Here is a 17280-nt window from a genome sequence, read left to right as displayed (position 1 = left end):
AACCAGAGAACCAGCAAAGAAACGCATGTGCTAATGCTAAGAAGTTAGACAATTGTGTACTGAATTGGTTAGGGCAAGGGGATGTAGGTAGGTACCAACAGCACCTAGACAATTGGTTTAACTGCACCCCCTTCAGAGGAGTTTCTTAAACTGTCCTCTACATGCAGCCTCCAGTAAAACCTGGCTACTTCCCTAGTGACCCCAGAACACCCAGGTCACTCTCAGTACCAACAGGTGAGTCTTAAGTCACTCAGACATCTTTACGAAATGCTTCGTAATCATGGTGTGCAATATGCATACACTGAGGTATGCATATTGAAGGCAGGTATTCTCAGACATTGAAGGGCGGGCAAAATGGCACAACTCCTATGGGGGGGGGCAGGACTCTGGCAATATTTAACACAGCTGTATATGCATTTACTTTTTAATCTAGCAGCCCCATTTCTGGGAATCTTTCCAGAGATACACCATCACAAATACGAACTAACATAGGCATACAAGGTTATTCGAGGTGGCATCATTAGCAATAAAATGTTGGAAATAATCCCAGTGGCCACAGCAGAGTGGGTGAATGGACAATGGTAGATACACAGGGTAGACAGAGTACTATGCAACTGTGAAAGGAAAAAAGGGAGAAATGCTTCTCGAACATGCTGTTAAGTGAAAAAGGCAAAATGCAGAATGCCTATCAGGCTTCAGATGTACTGCCTTTTACGTAAGAAAAATGGTAAAACAACATATTTAGATTTTGGCTTAGTTTTGCAAAAAGAAACATAAGCTGTACGTGATAATCTGATAAAAAGGGAAGAAGAAGAAAAGAAAAAAAAAGGAAGGAAAGATAAACCGAAAAATCTTTAAAATGGTTAGTTATCTAGAGGAGATAGGCAGAAACGGTAAAGACAGCGATAGGAGCGTGGTTTCTCCGACCAAATGTTTTGTATATAGTCTTGGCTTTCAAACCCTGTCGATATTGTATTTATTAAAAATAAAATAGAAGAGAAGAGAAGGAAAGAGAGAAGAAAAAGGCAAATCCTTAACACTAATAGGAACAATTGAATAAAACCGTGTCTCCAATCAGTAACATGACCACGTAGAGAAAATAATTATTTCCAATAATTATGAGCACTGTACTCTGAACATATAGCCTCAGGAAAAAACATACTGCAAATGTGATTTTTTTTTCTTAAATCTGTATACTACAAAGGTCCTAGTTGTAGTAACAGTGAACACACCTAGCAATCAGATTTTGGTTTCTAATAACATTCCTCCACGTAGAGAATCCAGAACTCTTTGGAGAACTCGCTGATTTCGGTCCGGGACAGGGAAAACGCGAGATGATCTTGGACCATCGTCTTGTGCCAGAAAATAAGGAAACCCTCCAAGACTAACGAGACTATCACAAAAGGACACAAGAGCCAGTTTGGAGGGATTTCACTAGCTAAATTTAGAAAAACACTGATCATCAAAATCATCATCATAATAAGTGAATAAAGCAATTAGTGAGCTCAGAGCAGACGCTCAAGGCCAGAGGGAAGGGGAAGGAGCCTCCTCAGAAGAATGCCAGCTAGTAAATGTAGAAGAAAGGACAGAGCTCGAATCAATTCAAGCAAGCATCATCGATGAAGGTTGAAACACTGATAAAGGTTTCTTAGGGATGAAGATCCAAGGTTCCAAACTATTGTCCTACCAATGACTGACAATATACAAAAGGAAAAAGCGCCTTTACCGTGGAGAGATCTGGCTGTCACCCCCTAGATCAAATGATCGCACAGAACATCACTGTGGTATGACACCCGATATTCTGGTCTCCCGATGTAATGCTATACAAAGTACCCAGCACCTGTGTGGATCAGCTTGAGTCTTCCCAAGTCTCTAAGTCCAACTTCCAGATTACAGGAAATACAGAAGACAAGAGAGTGCATCTAATAACATCCCGAGGAAACAAACAAATCCAGCTTGTGTGACATTCTAGAACAAAGTTCTTTGGGTGGGGGGGGGGGTCTTCTAAAAGCCAGTGTTGTAATATCATATGATTGCGCTCATACATGCAATTTGAGAAAAAAAAACAGGCGGACATACGGGAAGGGAAGCAAAAATAAGATGAAAATACAGAGGGAGACAAGCCATAGGAGACTCTTAAATACAGGGAACAAACTGAGGGGTGGGGTGTTGGGTGGGGGGTGGGCTAATGGGGGATGGGCATTAAGGAGGGCACTTGTTGGGATGAGCACTGGGTGTCATATGTAAGTGATGAATCACTAGATTGTATTCCTGAAATCATTATTACACTATATGTTAACTAACTTGAATTTAAATTTTTTTAAAAAAGCCAGCGTCATGGGCCAGGGTGGGGAGATTACAGATGAAAAGATACGAAAGTGATATAGAATGAAATGCTCTATACAAACCTGGACAAGACTCTAGTCCAGGGAAGAAAAGCTATAAAAAATGGAGGGGAAAACGGGGGATATTTGAATATGGATAAAACATCAGCTGATATGGAGTTAATTGCTGGTTTGTACTCATGAGGGATAATGTCTTTGCTTAGGAAGGACCTGATGAATATTTAAGAGTGAAATCTCATGATGCCTGCAAATTATTGTCAGACATTTCGAGAAGAGAGGCAAAGCAAAAGCAAATCCGGGGAAATGTTAAGACAGTTTGAATTTTAGATAATGGGTCTGTGAGTGTTTATTATTCTTGTAACTTTTCTGTGTGTTTGGATATTTCAAAATACAATGCTGAAAAACACATATAGTTGATATATCTTGTGTTATATGGAAACCAAATGTCATCATTAAAATTATAAATTAAAATTATACACACACACATACACATATACACACGTGCACTAACACAATCTCTAAAAAGTACCATTTATCGTACATAAGGACCCCCAACTGATGAGATTTTTGTTTACCAACACTCTGAAAAGCAAAGATCTAATATCACTCGCCTTTTGTGGACAAAATGTCAACCCTCTATTAGAAACGCAGGCAAACATGGCCAGAAGTTGGTTTTTATGTGTTTTGGAGTTTTTGAGTTTTTTGTAGATTTTGTTTTTTGTTTTTTGGGGGTTTTTTTTTGTTTGTTTTTTTGAGTATTTGAATTCCTGGAAATACGGTCATTTGCAGAGGGGAGGAGGTCATACCCTGGTCGTCACCTTCCTAAAGAGAGAAATCTTTACTTGCAATCTTGGAGAGTACAGTTTTCAACTCTTGTTTTGCTGTCCCTGCCCCCTGCCTCCGAGGGAGCCCCTGAAGACCTGAGCCCAGAGGAAGCGGCAGGCTATCACGTCAGCCCTGCTGGTGAGTCCCCGGGATCACCTCCGCCCCAGCCTCAGCTGCCCGTTGGCTTCCCCTGGGGAACTAGGTACCCGTCTGATGCCCAGACCCCATCACAGACCCACCGACTCAGAATCTGTGAAACCAGGGGCGCCTGGGTGGCTCAGTCGGTTAAGCGTCCGACTTCGGCTCAGGTCATGATCTCGAGGTTCGTGAGTTTGAGCCCCGCGTCGGGCTCTGTGCTGACATCTTGGAGCTTGGAGCCTGGAGCCTGCTTCGGATTCTGCCTCTCTCTCTCTCTCTCTCTCTCTCTCTCTCTCTCTCCCCAAAATAAATAAACATTAAAAAAAGAATCTGTGAAACCATCCCTTCGGTATTTATTAAGTGCCCACGGTGTGAAAACGTTTCTGGGCACCCCAGTACTAGGCCAGGGGTGAGAAGCGCAGGGTCCTTGGGGGTCCACACGTCACCCTGAGCTGCAAAAGAAATTCAGCCAGAAAAACAGCCAGAGGTTGGCTGTTGTGTGACTGTGGACCTTCCCCAGGTGAGTCTGGGGCAGACTGGCTTCAGAGGAAGGCTCTCTGTGTGGCCCCGAAAGCCAACCGGGGGTGGGTGGGGGTGGAGGGGGACCCTGGTGGAGGGTGGGGGGAGGGGAGGACCCCGTCGTCACCGGGCCAAGCAGACTCACTTTCTGTTCGGAACTGTGCTTCTTGGAGCATTCGGAATCATCTTGCCAAATATTTGTGGAGTTCTCCAATGTCTGCCAGGTGCCCTGAGCCAGGCAGCGTCTGTAGGCCCTTCCAGAGTTTTCTGCAAAAGTAAACAGAGCTCTGGGAGAAAGGTCAGGGGCCACAGCCCATTCCCCAGTACGCGGTGAGGTCCTCACCGCAAAGCTGTGGAAAATCCCAGGGAAAAGGGATTTGCATTTCCCTCAGGAAAACACGGAAGCTTCTGAGTTTCGTAACCAACCACGACCCGCTCACGTCTGCTGTGTTTACCCAAAATCCCAGGAGCCAGAACAGTCCCTCTGAGTCCCTGACTCAGAGATGCACAGCCCAGCTGGGAGACTCGCGGACCTGGGGTGCGATCGGAGGGCCATCGCGTCCTGGTGCGTAAGGGGCCATGTCGCGAGGAAGAGACAGGGGGGGACCCAGCCTGCTGGGCCACCTCCAAGCTCGGTGGCCTGGAGCTCGTGGTCCCTCCGCTCCCTGAGATGCTCTGCCCGCGATGATGATCAATGTGGCCCAGCCACATCCATTCCCGGGACCCTTCCCCAAAGGGGTCTCCCCCTCCCTGGGCCACTGGCGACTGGACTTGCAAATGAGAAATGGAAAATGTCCGAACTTTCCCACCCCGAGCCTGTTGGCAGTAGGCTGATGGTGACGCTTCGCTGGCTTTAATGGACGGCCACCCAGAGGGAGCTCCCATCTGCCACCCGAAGGGCCCCTCGGAGCCTGTCCGACTGACCCCGACTGACCATTCTCCCAACACCTGCTCCCCAGACCTGCGCCCCCTGCCCACTTCCTGCCTCTGTTGATGGCACACCCTTTTTCCCAGGCCTGGGGCCCCAAACTTTGGAGCCGTCCTTGATTTTTCTCTGTGTCTCTTATGCTTCATCCTGCCCATCAACCAAGCCTGTCAGCTGCCGGGCTTCCAACCTACCCGAGTCTGAGCACAGCCTTTCACCTTTCACCTTCTGTTCCCCCTCCCTGAAGCTGCCCTTCTCCCTCTCCCTCTCTCCCTCTCTCGGTTTATTGCAAATGCCTCCAATACTCCTGCCCCTCCTCATGGTCTATGGGTAACACGACAGTCACACCATGTCATGCCTCGTCCCAAATCTTCCCAGGGCTGTCTGAAAACAAGTCAGGGTCCTTCCCTGGCCCCCACAAAGCCCTGGAAGGTCTGGCTCCTAGTACTCTCTGACCTGACCTCCCGGTGGCTCTCTTTCCCCTTCAGGGCTGTCACCGTTGCAGTCCCCCATCAACACCCTCCCCACCCGCGGATCGGAGTTCTTGTTCCCCTGGTCTTTTCCCACCAGAATTGTTCTCCTTCTTCCTTCTCTAACCCTCTCCTTTGCCTCCATATTTTCTTCTCACTTGCAAGAACCCGTCTGGATTCTAAGATTTAACGCACAGGATGCTGAGCAGAAGAGTAACTTCCCACCTTCTGTGAATCACACTCCCTCTGGGACACTCCAGAAGCCCAGATCCCATTTTTAAAAAAAGCCTTGAACTCAACTTCTTTGTAAGTTTAGATTTTGGACCACGTTTCCCCCCCCCTCCCCCAAATGGAATGTACCCGTGTCTTTAGCTCTTGGGAAAAACAGGTGGACGGAGGGGCCGGGTGGTGACGGTCCGTTTCATGTGCCCTTGAGACCCATGGACATTCAGGGTCTTAAAGACCTTCAGGAATCCAAGGGCTTGACCTCGGTCTCAGCCTCAGTTCCGTTTACGAAGCAACTACCATGCGGCTGACTCCGTGCCTGCCTTTTTGTTCATTCCTCTGCGTGGCCTTAAAAGTAGCCACTGTTTGCTTCACTTTGCAGACAAGAAAACCACAGCTCAGAGGGCTTGGACACTTGCCCAAAGTCCCAGAGGGTAAAAGCAAGGGGCAGGCTCTGGACCCCACATGCAGGGCTCTTTCCACCCCACTACGCTGGCTTGCCCCAACTATCCAGACTCTCTGGTCCAGCAGACTCTGGTATCTCCCTTTAAACATCACGTCCTCATGCCTTCTGGGTCACCTTCAGCTGGATTTAACCAGAGCACAGTTCCACAGAATATGCTACTAGCTTTCCCATCGAGACATGCATCTCTCTTCCTTGGAAACTCTCTCTTAATCGAAACCAGGTTTTAACTGATGATGAGTTAGTGAGCTGAAATTAAACACAAAGTATCACCATCTCGCCTGCACAGAAACCCGTTCTCACTTGGTTTTGCCTAGAACTTTGTAACCGCTTATGTTTTTTGAGAATAATTTTTTTTTTACTTGCTCTCTGATGGTCTGCGATCAAAGGCAAAAGAGTTCTAACCAGTAATTGCTTCTGTCCCCTTCCAGAATAAACCCACCAAGAGGCTGGGCTGCTGGGGCCGGTGGGGGGGCAGGATAATCATCCTGGAGTCCTATGTAATAGCCACTTCCTTCAGGCAGGGTGGGGGCGAGCTGAGTGGTTAAAGATTCCATCCAAGTCCCATGGGGCTTAAAAGCACCATCCACCAGCGCCACCTTCCAATGTTATTGCAAGGGTAATTTTTTTTAAGGTTAAAAAATTGGGGGGCACCTGGGTGGCTCAGTCGGTTAAGCATCCGACTTCGGCTCAGGTCATGATCTCACAGTCCATGAGTTCGAGCTCCGCATCAGGCTCTGTGATGACAGCTCGGAGCCTGGAGCCTGCTTCGGATTCTGTCTTCCTCTCTCTCTGCCCCTGCCCCCCTCTGTCTCTCTCTCCGTCAAAAATAAAACAAACATTTTTTTTAAATTATAAAAAAAAGATTAAAACTTTTTTTTAAATGTTCATTTTATTTTTGACAAAGAGAGAGGGAGAGAGCATGCATGCGAGTAGGGGAGAGGCAGAGAGAGGGAGAGGGAGACACAGATTCAGAAGCAGGCTCCAGGCTCTGAGCTGTCAGCACAGGGCCCAACGTGGGGCTTGAACCCATGAACTGTGAGATCATGACCTGAGCTGAAGTCAGGCGCTTAACCGACTGAGCCACCCAGGTGCCCCAAGATTTTATTTTTAAGTAATCTGTGCACCCAACACAGGGCTCGAACTCACAATGCTGAGATCAAGAGTTGCGTGCTTTACTGACTGAGCCAGCCGGGCACCCCTTGTGAGGATAGTTTTGATGCCCTTCTTCTCCATCTGACAAGCCCAAAGTTGGGGATGTGAGCATCCCAATCTCTCCCCCACCTCTCACTCCTCTCCACGATGACCCTGCAGTAAATTCAGTGATAGCTGGGCCTAGACTCTCCAGTCTTCAAAGAAAAGAGGACTATTGCATTAATGGAGCATCCAGGTGCAGAGGACAAGCGGAGGTACACAGAGAAGAAGGAAAGTGTGTTACTGACAGTGTAGGAGACCTTCTGTGGGGAGCAGGACTTCAGAAGACCACAAGATTGGAGCTCTCTCTCTCTCTCTCTAATTGCTCCCTGACTGGCCTACCCAGGAGGGAGCAGCCTTTAAGGAAACTGCCAGAAAATGGTAAAATTAGACTTACTACCTTCATGCCACCAAGGTAAGTAGGAAGGGCAGGGAACAGAGACATTTCCTGGAGAAGAATGAGGCCAGCACACGTATCGATCAAAGGTCCCGTTACAAAAGGTCCCTGTGGAGAGAAAAGGTCCAGAATGAATGGAAGTGTTGGAGCATCCAAGCCACTGATGGAGGCAGAGGAGCCCAGGAGCCCAGAGCCCCCTTCCTGGCATGGGAAGCTGGTGCATCTTGCTCAGGAACTAGCATGGGTATCCCGCTGTCCAGACGGTCAAGGTTGCGGAATGGTGTGGGGAGGAAGGAATCAGCTTAGCGCATCCCCAAGCACTGTGACTCTGTCTACCCAACCTGACCTCTGGCCCTGGTCCCATCAGCTATGTCAGTGTGTACGTCATGCTGATGTTGGTTTGTTTTAACATGGACTGAACTCTCACACAAACTCGGGGTCAAGAGGACACTTGGGGATTCAGCCAGGGCCTTCTGTTCCATAATTAACTAAAGAATCATCAAATCTTCATCAGTTAGATCCTGGAACACCCGTACTGTGAAATGTGCAAGATGGCCAGTGGGTAGACAGGGAGAATTGAGGTTCTTGGTTACATATATCTGACCCAACCCCTATTTGGTCATATTTCTCCATTCGAAGACCAAGCCAACAATCATTATGAGATATCTGCACCATCTCAAATTCAAGGGATGATTTACACCCTGGCACTTGGCAATGAGAAGATAATAACCTACGATGCAGCCTTATGGGCCTCCTGGAATGGAATGAAGGGGTTTCAGGCCGGATCCCAAACGTCCATATTGCAAGCGGCTCAATCCTGGGAGCCAAGCATCGTTCCTATCTGCTTCCTATTGGGTCTGGAACGCAAGGGCCACTCAGGTTGAACAGCCACGTTCCTGGCGTCAGGACCCCACAGACACAGATCTGCCAGGTTATGAGCTGGCTCAGGCGTCTCGCGGACCCAACTGCCAAGTGTCGGCACATGGTCTATGTGAAGCAGTGCTCACCTGGCCGAGCTGCTCACGGCATGACTTCAAATAAAGAGGACTTGTCCTACTTTGATTTCAGAAAGCAAAGTATTTTGGCATTCCCCAAAGTGAGGGGTGGTTCTTGTAACAGATGTCAAGCATTGATTGCTACCAGTCCAGGCTGAAAAAAATATTCAGAGGGAGAGGGGTATGGCTTGAAGGCTGGCACTGGTTTGGGGTCCGGAAAAAGAAGAGAGAGTTCATGATGTCCTGTCTTCTTGTGGGCCCCTAAATGAAATACTCCGAAAGCAGCTAGAAGGATAAGGAGGGGCTGGCTTTCATCATTACAAAAGTTAAAAAAAAAGAGTCTAGATGTACTCAAAGAGTCAGTATGAGTGCAGGAGAGGCCATGGACTGATCAAACTATTAGCATAGTTGCTAGAACACTCTAAATCTACTGTAGATCTGGATAAGAGAAATGTTAAGACTCAGATTCAGATAATACCCTGGGGGACTGAGGACTTCCTCCCACCCACCTACCCAATAGAGTCCCAGGTTAATCTACTGCAGTCGCTCACATCATGGTGGGAGTGTGCTGTGACCGATGGCTTTAAATAAATAGTCACATCTATGAACATCTTGTCTCATATTCTCTTTTATAATAAGAGGTGGGAGTCTCTCTTCCCTTTCCTTGAAACTGGGTAGGCCTTGGTAACCATCTGACCCAATTAAACATGGAGGAAGTAGCTTCTGAGGCTAGATCATAAAAGGCAACATGGCCTCTGGTCACCCGCCATGCTGTGAGGAGCCCAGGCAGTGTAGACAGGCTGTGGGGAAGTGTTATGGCCAACGGACTCTCAGCTGGGAGCCATCATCAACCAGCAGACGTAAGTGTGAACAAGCCTTCAGATGATTCCAGCCCCAGTCATCAAGTCTTCCAGCTAAACTTCAGATACTGAAGAGCAAAAACAAGCCATCCTCGCTCTGCCTGGTCTGAATTCCTCACCCACAGAAACTGTGAGAGATCATAAATGATGATGATGATGATGATGATGATGATGATGACGACGACGATGATTGCTTTAAGCCACTAACCTTTGGAACTATTTGTTACACAGCCATGGGTAGCTCATACATGTGCTTACCAGGAGGTTCCTTGAGTAAGTCTCTCAGACACTTCTCTTTGTATTGAGCCCACTTGCGAGTTGTGTCCTCAAGGAGGGATCCTGTAACCTGGGCAGAAAACACCACGGTGACCCCCAGGTTAGCCACAAACACAGAGGAGGCCTCATTAGCATTTTGCCATGACTCTCAAACCGTCCCACTGAAGGGACCCTCCTGCCCTGCACTGAGAAGCAGAACTTCTTCAACATCTCATGTCCCATCTTACAGATGGGTCTAATCTGATCTAATCTGATCTAATGGGTCTCCTGATCTAATCACACTGGTTTTAGTACAAATGTGGAAGATTTTTCTTCCGCCGCAAAATCTTCAACTGGGGTTGACGTTTCAAGAGGAGGCAACCTGCTCACCCTGAATGGCACGCCCTGGTAGATGAATATTTGCACGTTCCTAAGATTATGTGCATCTCAAAGAGAGAAGCATTGTACCAAGAAGGGCCCGATACTGTCAGGGAAAGGCTACGAATTTTAGGGACCTGTGCCATCCCACCTAGCGGCCCGTGGGTCCAGAGTCAAAGATTGGGTAGACAGATGCTCTGCTACTAAACTGAGGCTTTGGGAGTTTTCTCTTTCTGACATGAACTATCTCCTCCCATAGAGTCTTAAAAATACAGCACATCTTTTTGGGCTTTGCAGACAACAGAGTTGTCCAACAACATCTAATTGCATATCCGTACCACTGCTTTTGTCTTTTGAACAAAACAAGGGGTTTAAAGGGGTTTTCTCTTCTTTAACTTAACTCATCTTTATTGAGCACCTGTTGTGCGCTAGGCTTTGCATTAAGGAGGGACCGAAGGGGTGCAGTGATGAGCAAGATACAGCTTCTGCCCTAAAGGACTTAGAATCTGCTAAAGATAAGACAACTGTGTAATTGGCTGGCATGCAAAGTCAAGTGACATTCTTATGCCATTGTCCTCTGCTTCTAAAGAGCCTCATCTCCTAGTGGCTCAGTATCGGCACCATTGGTCATGAACCAGAAATGAGGAGTTTTCCTTGGCTCAACTAAGCACCAGATTCTGTCCTAAGCCTCTCTCCTGCCTAACCCTGCCTCCCATTTCTTCTGTCTCTGACCTGGTCCACACTGCCCCCAAAGGGATAGGTCCACAGGGCTCTCCTGCATAAGGTCTTCCCCTCACAGCCTGCTGACTTGACTTCACATCTCAACCACCCCCAGCTCAAGCCTCTCGACCCCAGTCATGCTTTTCTACGACTTTGGAAAACGTCCTCTCGTCCACCCTCATCGTCAACCTGGCTCACTCCTTGTTTGCCCCTGTTCAGTCGAGACTAATGACCCCTGATCATGCTTGACCACCTCTGTCACTCAAGTCTTGAGCTAGTGATCCTTCTCCCCAGTGACCCCACACATAAACAAGTCCTATGGCCCATTGTGTTGTATTGTCATTGGGGCTTGAATTGTCCAACCCCTTCACTATCCCATATATTCCTTGAGGGCTGACATGTGTCTTTTCATCTCTGAATACAAGCCCCTAGCACAGGGCAGGAGCTATTGTCCTCAGTTTCCCCCAAATTCCAGCTAAAGAAACAGAAGCACAGGTGTGGGACAGAGTTGGGGTGGGGCTGAACACAGGAGGGGTTAAATATGTGATCTCACTCACACACACACACACACACACACACACACACACACACACAGCCAGCACCACCATCACCCTCACCCCCCACGAAAATACCCCAACCACCTATGAGCCCAATGGGGCAGCCAGTTTCCACCTTCTGAGTAATTAGTCCAATCTACCTTCCCCCTCCTCTGCCCTGCGTGGCCCACCCCCCAGTGCTATGGAATTCATGACGGGGTCTGGGAATAGTTCCTTCACATTTTTTCCCCAAAGAATCACACGGCTAGCTTTTTGAAGAAGAATTGGTATAGTCATTGTTAGACCAGGGGTTCCCAAACTTTCTCAACTCATGGTGCCCTCAGTGGCTCCATCATTTCCCCCACAGCACCCCTAAGCCAAAAGAAATGCCTAAAGTCCCATTCGTTTAGTAGGTAGGGCCAAACAACTTAAGAAACTTTTGCATCCTAGCAACTGTGTGCCCACCGGAGATTGGACAACCTCCCAAATCTGGGAATCAGATCGGACACAGCCATGTTTGCCCCTGTTCCATACTGATGTTTGGGTGGTCCTTGCTTTTTATGATAGCATCTGCAAAACACTGCCAGCTCTGTAGAGATCCAACATCATCAAAGGGAGAGGAGTGTTACCGAATACTGAAACTATGAACTACCCTGAGCCAGGTCTGGCGGATGTCACGTAGAGCTGGACTTCCCTTGAAAAATTAAAATGTCTTACAGCAGCCCTGTGAACTCACAGCGGTGCCTCAAGGCACCTTAGCACACAATTTAGAAACCAGGGGATTAGCCAACAAGTAATCATGATAATGATAATGAGGAGGAAACAGTTGGCATTTATCCCTAGGCAACAGGCTTTCAGTCTCCCCTTAATATTTCCTGTCTCTGAGTTGTGGCAAGAATCAAGATGGAAGTTTATTAACACATTGTTTAAGGAAATAAACATCCTAACAGGACCATAGCGGACCCTATATTATTGTCCACAAGTTCAGCACATAAGTTGATAGCCAAATTGTCAGCTTCCAGAATCCTGCAGGCCGCCGAAGGAAGACCCTTTCTTAGATAAGGTGCTGTTTATGTCCTCAGGGACTTCCCCAGAACTGGCCGAGGAAAAGACAATAAAATCAGTCAGGCACGTGAACTGTCCCTGGATGGACATGACCCTCTCCTCCTGCCCTGTGCCATGACTGATGGCCATGGCTGAAAGTGCAAGGAGAAGGGGGAGGAGAAGGAGGGGAGGAGGCGGTGGAGGAGGGCGGGGGGAAGGAGAAGGACAAAGAAGAGAAGAAAAAGAAGGAGAAGAAATCTACAAAGCACTGAGTTTGGTCAATGTAGGGGAGCTGGAGAAACTCAGACTGCCTTCCCAAGTACCAAGTCCTAAAGACACAAGGAACACAAGACGCAAATCCAAGTTCAAACACAGCCCGATTCAAACAAAATAGAGGCACGGCAAGAACACGGATGGATGTTTTCTAACTGGAAAAATTGACTTGATCTCGATTCTTCTTTCCCTCTTCCCTTTCTCACAGGCAACCAGCATCAGCGACTAACTTGGCTGAAAAGAGAGGAAAAGGAAAAAAAGACCTTCTGTTGACGGCTTTAAATACATTTTATTGTATTCTTGGTTCAAGAAGGCATCTGCCTCTCTGTCAATCAAACAAAAATTACAGGAAAGCAAAAAGGGGAGAAGGTGGAATCAGAATCTTATATCAGAAAATACCATCTCCTTCCGGACTCTTCTCTCCGTGCACATGCTTCTGTTTACTTTCTTCTTTTTCTTTCCCTTTTTATTTTAACCAAAAAAGGAAATCATCTTGCTTTGTGTTTTCACCGGAAGATATAGGGTGACTATGTATCAATTTCAAGACCCATACTTCTAAAATGCCATTTAAACAGCTACATAATGTTCTATGAACACATGTGATATAATTTTAAATCTTCCAGCATGAAACACTTGCACTGGCTTAGAGGCTTGTTAATAGAAATGATGCTGCACTGAAAATATTCACAGTTAAATGTTTGAGCACATCTTCATTTTCTTAGGAGAAATTCCTTCAATTGGAATTTCTGGGCCAGAGAGGATACACATTTTTAAAGGGTTCTGGTAACATAGCGCCAAACTGTCCTCGCCAAACTTTTTTTAATTTAAAAATATGCACCTTTTTACACTCTCATCAGCAATGCACCAAAGAGTCACAGATTTGTTTCTCCAAGAGCCTTCGATAGAGAGTTCATGTTTTTTAAAGCCACAGCAACTGCTTATTCACTTAAATGAGTTGGGGTGGGGGGTGGGGGGTGGAACCTGCTTGGATTTCAAAACTAAACCATCCCTGAGAATTTCTCATGAAGTGAATTTTACGAAGACTTTCTGCCAGAAAACATGCCATAGTCATTAATATTCCAGGCAGGGAAAGCATCTGTGAGCAAAATCCATCATGAAAGTCTATGCAAAGCCTCGTCATGTAAACATCTGGAGGGAAAATATGGGTTTTTAAGACTGAGAACCAAGAGCGGGGTGGCGGGGGGGGTGGGGGGACATTGGGGCTATAGATGCACACTGGAGGACAGACAGAGGAAAGAGCTTCTGGAAATAGATGCGTGTGGCAGACCAGGGACACTGCTCGCTTGGAAAGAGTATTGATTGTGAGAATGCCAAATGATAGAGCTGAGGTGTGGCTTTTTCAGTGTCACAAGGGGCCTGACACATTGCAAATTTCGCTGCCGTAACGTATATACGTATATATTCCGTATGTCAACAGCTCCCAAAGGAATGCCAGGGAAGCGAGAACACTTCAGACACCACGGGCTGACTTGACTCCCTGGTGCCACTGTTCACGAGCCACGTGATCTCAGGTGACCGTCTAACTCCCACCGACCTTAATTTCCCCGACTGTAAAATGGGCTCGGTGATAACACCTCCGTCCGAGGCTCGTGGCGGGGACCTAGCGGGACGGTGCTACAGCAGTGGTGGGCACTTAGGGGACGATCGATGCGTGATCGTGCGTAGAAGGGGAACGAGGCCAGACAGCTCTGTGTTCAGTTTTAACGTGCCACGTACAGAAGATTGAAGCCAGGAGGCGAGTTCCGTAGGGACTCGCCCGGCAACCCGCTGGCTCTCAGGAGCACGATGGTGGCCCGCCCAGAGGCTGCCACCATGGCAGGGATTCCACAAAACCATCCATTGGGCTCACATCCACAGTCCGTGAGGGCTTGAAGGCAGTCTCGGGGAGGAGTCGGATGCAGAGAATTTGGTGGGTGTTTTCTGCCCATCTGGTCCCGGGTTAGCACCAAAGAAAGCCCGATGAGGTGCACACTTACAAGATCAGGGACACGGCCCTCCCTGTTATGGGGGCAGAGGAGGCATTTCTAACAGGAGGGCCTCCCTCTCCGGGTTGCTGAGAGCACGAAATGAGTTAGTACACAGGACGTGCCAGGCACGGCCCTGGAGAACATCGTGAGTGTTCCATCCAAGGGTTAGCTCGTGTTAGCTCTTACTGTATTTCGTTAAGACGAAAGCAGGTTGCAATACAATATTTATAGTCCGAGCCTATGTTAAAAAAAAAAAAAAAACAACTATATGGAAATAAATGGCAGAAAAATGTCTGAAAGTACAAGACCCCCAAAGCGAATGAGGGTGATTTCTGGGGGGGTGGGGATCCAGTGATTTATAGCTGGTGTTTGTACTTCGTCAGATTGCATACGTTTAATTTCTTAACCAATGCTCATTCTATATTTTCATACTGAGAAGGAAGGAAAAGGAGAAAGGAAAGGAGGAAAAAAAAAACCCACTGTCCATCAACCTAAATAATCAGGCCTGAGAAAACTGTAAAAGCAGACAAGAGGACCTATGTGACAAGTTTAAATGCTATTTACAAAAAAATTTTTTAAGTTGATTTTTGAGAGAGAGAGAGGGAGACAGAGTGAGCGGGGGAGGGGCAGAGAGAGAGGGAGACACAGAATGGGAAGCAGGCTCCAGGCTCCGAGCTGTCAGCACACAGCCCGAGGTGGGTCTCGAACCCACGAACCGCCAGATCGTGACCTGAGCCGAAGTCGGACGCTCAACCGACTGAGCCACCCAGGCGCCCCTTGAACGTTATTGACAGAGTTCACGTGGGCCCTGGGAAATGCTTATATAAATGATGTCAAGGGGAAAGTGGGATTCAAAACGCTTTATACATCACGATTTCAGCTGCCTAGAAGCATGCATAGGATTTGCAGAAAACATGCCAAAATACGAACAGCGATGGCCTCCGAATACCGACATTGTGGTTTCTCGCTGCTTGCGTCTTAATGTTTTTCCAAATTGCCTACCAGAGCCCCACACGGCTTCTCCTATCGGAAAAGATACAAAAGTGGTCCTAATAGCAATCATTGTAACAATAACAGTGAGAACGCGCTCTTACTTGCTTGATGAAGACCAGGAGCAGCAGGCCGAGGACCGGGGGAGAGCGCTTCCCGGAGGCGGGGAGAGGCCTGGCCCCCCGGGCAACGGGGGTGCCCATGGGCAGCGCGTGGACTCCAGGTGGGGGACCCCGCTTCCTTCTCCGGGGCGCCGCCCCGCTCGGTGCCGGCCTCCCCTTCCTTGCCGCGACTTCACAAGTGCGGGCACGCTTCTAGAAAGGTCCGAGATGTACCACAGGCGGCCTCCCGCTGCATTCTTCCCTGCACGGGGCGGGGGAATGTTTGCACAAACCCAGTGCGCGCACGCGGGGAGGAGAGCCTCCGAACCGGTCTAGAGCCACCTACCGAATCTGCAGGGTTTCTCAGAAGCCGGCGGCTCATCCCCCGCCCCGGCCCCCACCCCGAGGGCAGGGAGATTTTTCCCAGACCTTCCCCAAGTCGGCTGTGCTCCCAGGGACTTCCTCAGCAGAGGCCGCCCCGGGAGGAAAAGCCGGGCGGGCAATGGGCCCCGCTTCCGAAGCCCCCGCTCAGGGCACAAGGCCACCTCTGGTTCCAGCTGCCGTGCAGGACAGGGTGGGCCCGGTTCCAGCTGTGCGGTGGGCGTCTTGGTGACGGGTTGCGTTTCTTACTAAGGCAGCAGCTCGTCCTGGCCGCGAGGGCAGGGTCTCCTCCTGGGGGGGTGGGGGGGCGTCTATGTTAACACTTCCAGGGAGAGCTCAGGTCCAGACCCAGGTCCTGAAGCAAAGCCCCCAGTCGGGGACCCCGGCCCCGTCTACACCAGAGCACAAGGACGAGGGGAAAAGGCAACTAACATGTTTGTAGTTTCACACACGTGCATATGCGCAGGAGCTTTCGGCCCACCACCTGTTTCCTTTGCCCTCACGATGGTCCGGTGAGGGCGTGATCATTTCCCCACTTGACAGATGAGCAGGTGAGGTCCAGAGAGGTTAGGATGCTTGCTCAAGGCCACACAGCAGTAAATGGGAGAGCCGGGGTTACCCAGAATCACCTGCCACGGTTACTTGGCCATGTGCTCTATCTCACCTTAGGTCTGCAGGCCTTGTTCCTTTGTGCTGGCGGGTTCCTCGCGGGGCCTCTGAAAGGCTCCATTCGGCTCTTCTCACCTCACCTCTCCCCGTCCAGCCCAGAGAGGCCCAGGAGGAAGAGGTCCTGACTGGATGAAACGCAGTCTGCAAGAGACAAAAAGATTGTGTTTTCATTTAGTTTACTCTTGATTTTGTCTCCATTCAAGTTCGAACAGGGGGGCTCACCTGCTCTCACTTATCTGAGTAAATGATTGCTGAACCGTGTGGGAGAAACATGCAAACATCGCTTAATAGAAATCCTTGCAGCTCTTGGGGCTCCCAGGGGGCTCAGTCGGTTGAGCATCCGACTCATGACCTCAGCTCAGGTCGCGATCTCATGGTTCAGGGGTTCAAGCCCCACGTTGGGCTCTTTGTTGGAAGCACAGAGCCTGCTGGGGATTCTCTCTCTCTCTGCCCCTCCCCTGCTTGCATTTTCTTTCTCTCTCTCTCAAAATAAATAAATACACTAAAAAAAAAATTAATAAAAAAAAAAAAAGAACAAGCATCCTTTTTTCCCTGAAGGGACAGGAGTGCGGGCCACGCACGAGCTGTC

The 17280-nt window shown here is 48.6% G+C and overlaps 1 protein-coding gene across 1 annotated transcript in view; it reads right to left on the bottom strand.

Annotated features, from left to right (window-relative positions):
• Positions 1-15743, bottom strand: part of GLP2R (glucagon like peptide 2 receptor) — a 52632-nt gene extending 36889 nt beyond the window's left edge. The window contains exons 1-4 of the mRNA XM_042915857.1: positions 15645-15743; positions 9615-9702; positions 7505-7609; positions 3973-4094 (exon numbers count right to left, since the gene is read on the bottom strand). Coding sequence (XP_042771791.1) covers positions 3973-4094; positions 7505-7609; positions 9615-9702; positions 15645-15743 — 414 coding nt within the window. The remainder of the gene's footprint in view (positions 1-3972; positions 4095-7504; positions 7610-9614; positions 9703-15644) is intronic.
• Positions 15744-17280: the final 1537 nt, after the last annotated feature.

This window comes from Panthera leo, chromosome E1 (assembly GCF_018350215.1).
Source record: "Panthera leo isolate Ple1 chromosome E1, P.leo_Ple1_pat1.1, whole genome shotgun sequence".
In the NCBI taxonomy this organism is placed as follows: Eukaryota; Metazoa; Chordata; class Mammalia; order Carnivora; family Felidae; genus Panthera; species Panthera leo.
The sequence above is the reverse complement of the archived record's forward strand: the minus strand, read 5'-3'. Positions and strand labels throughout refer to the sequence as shown.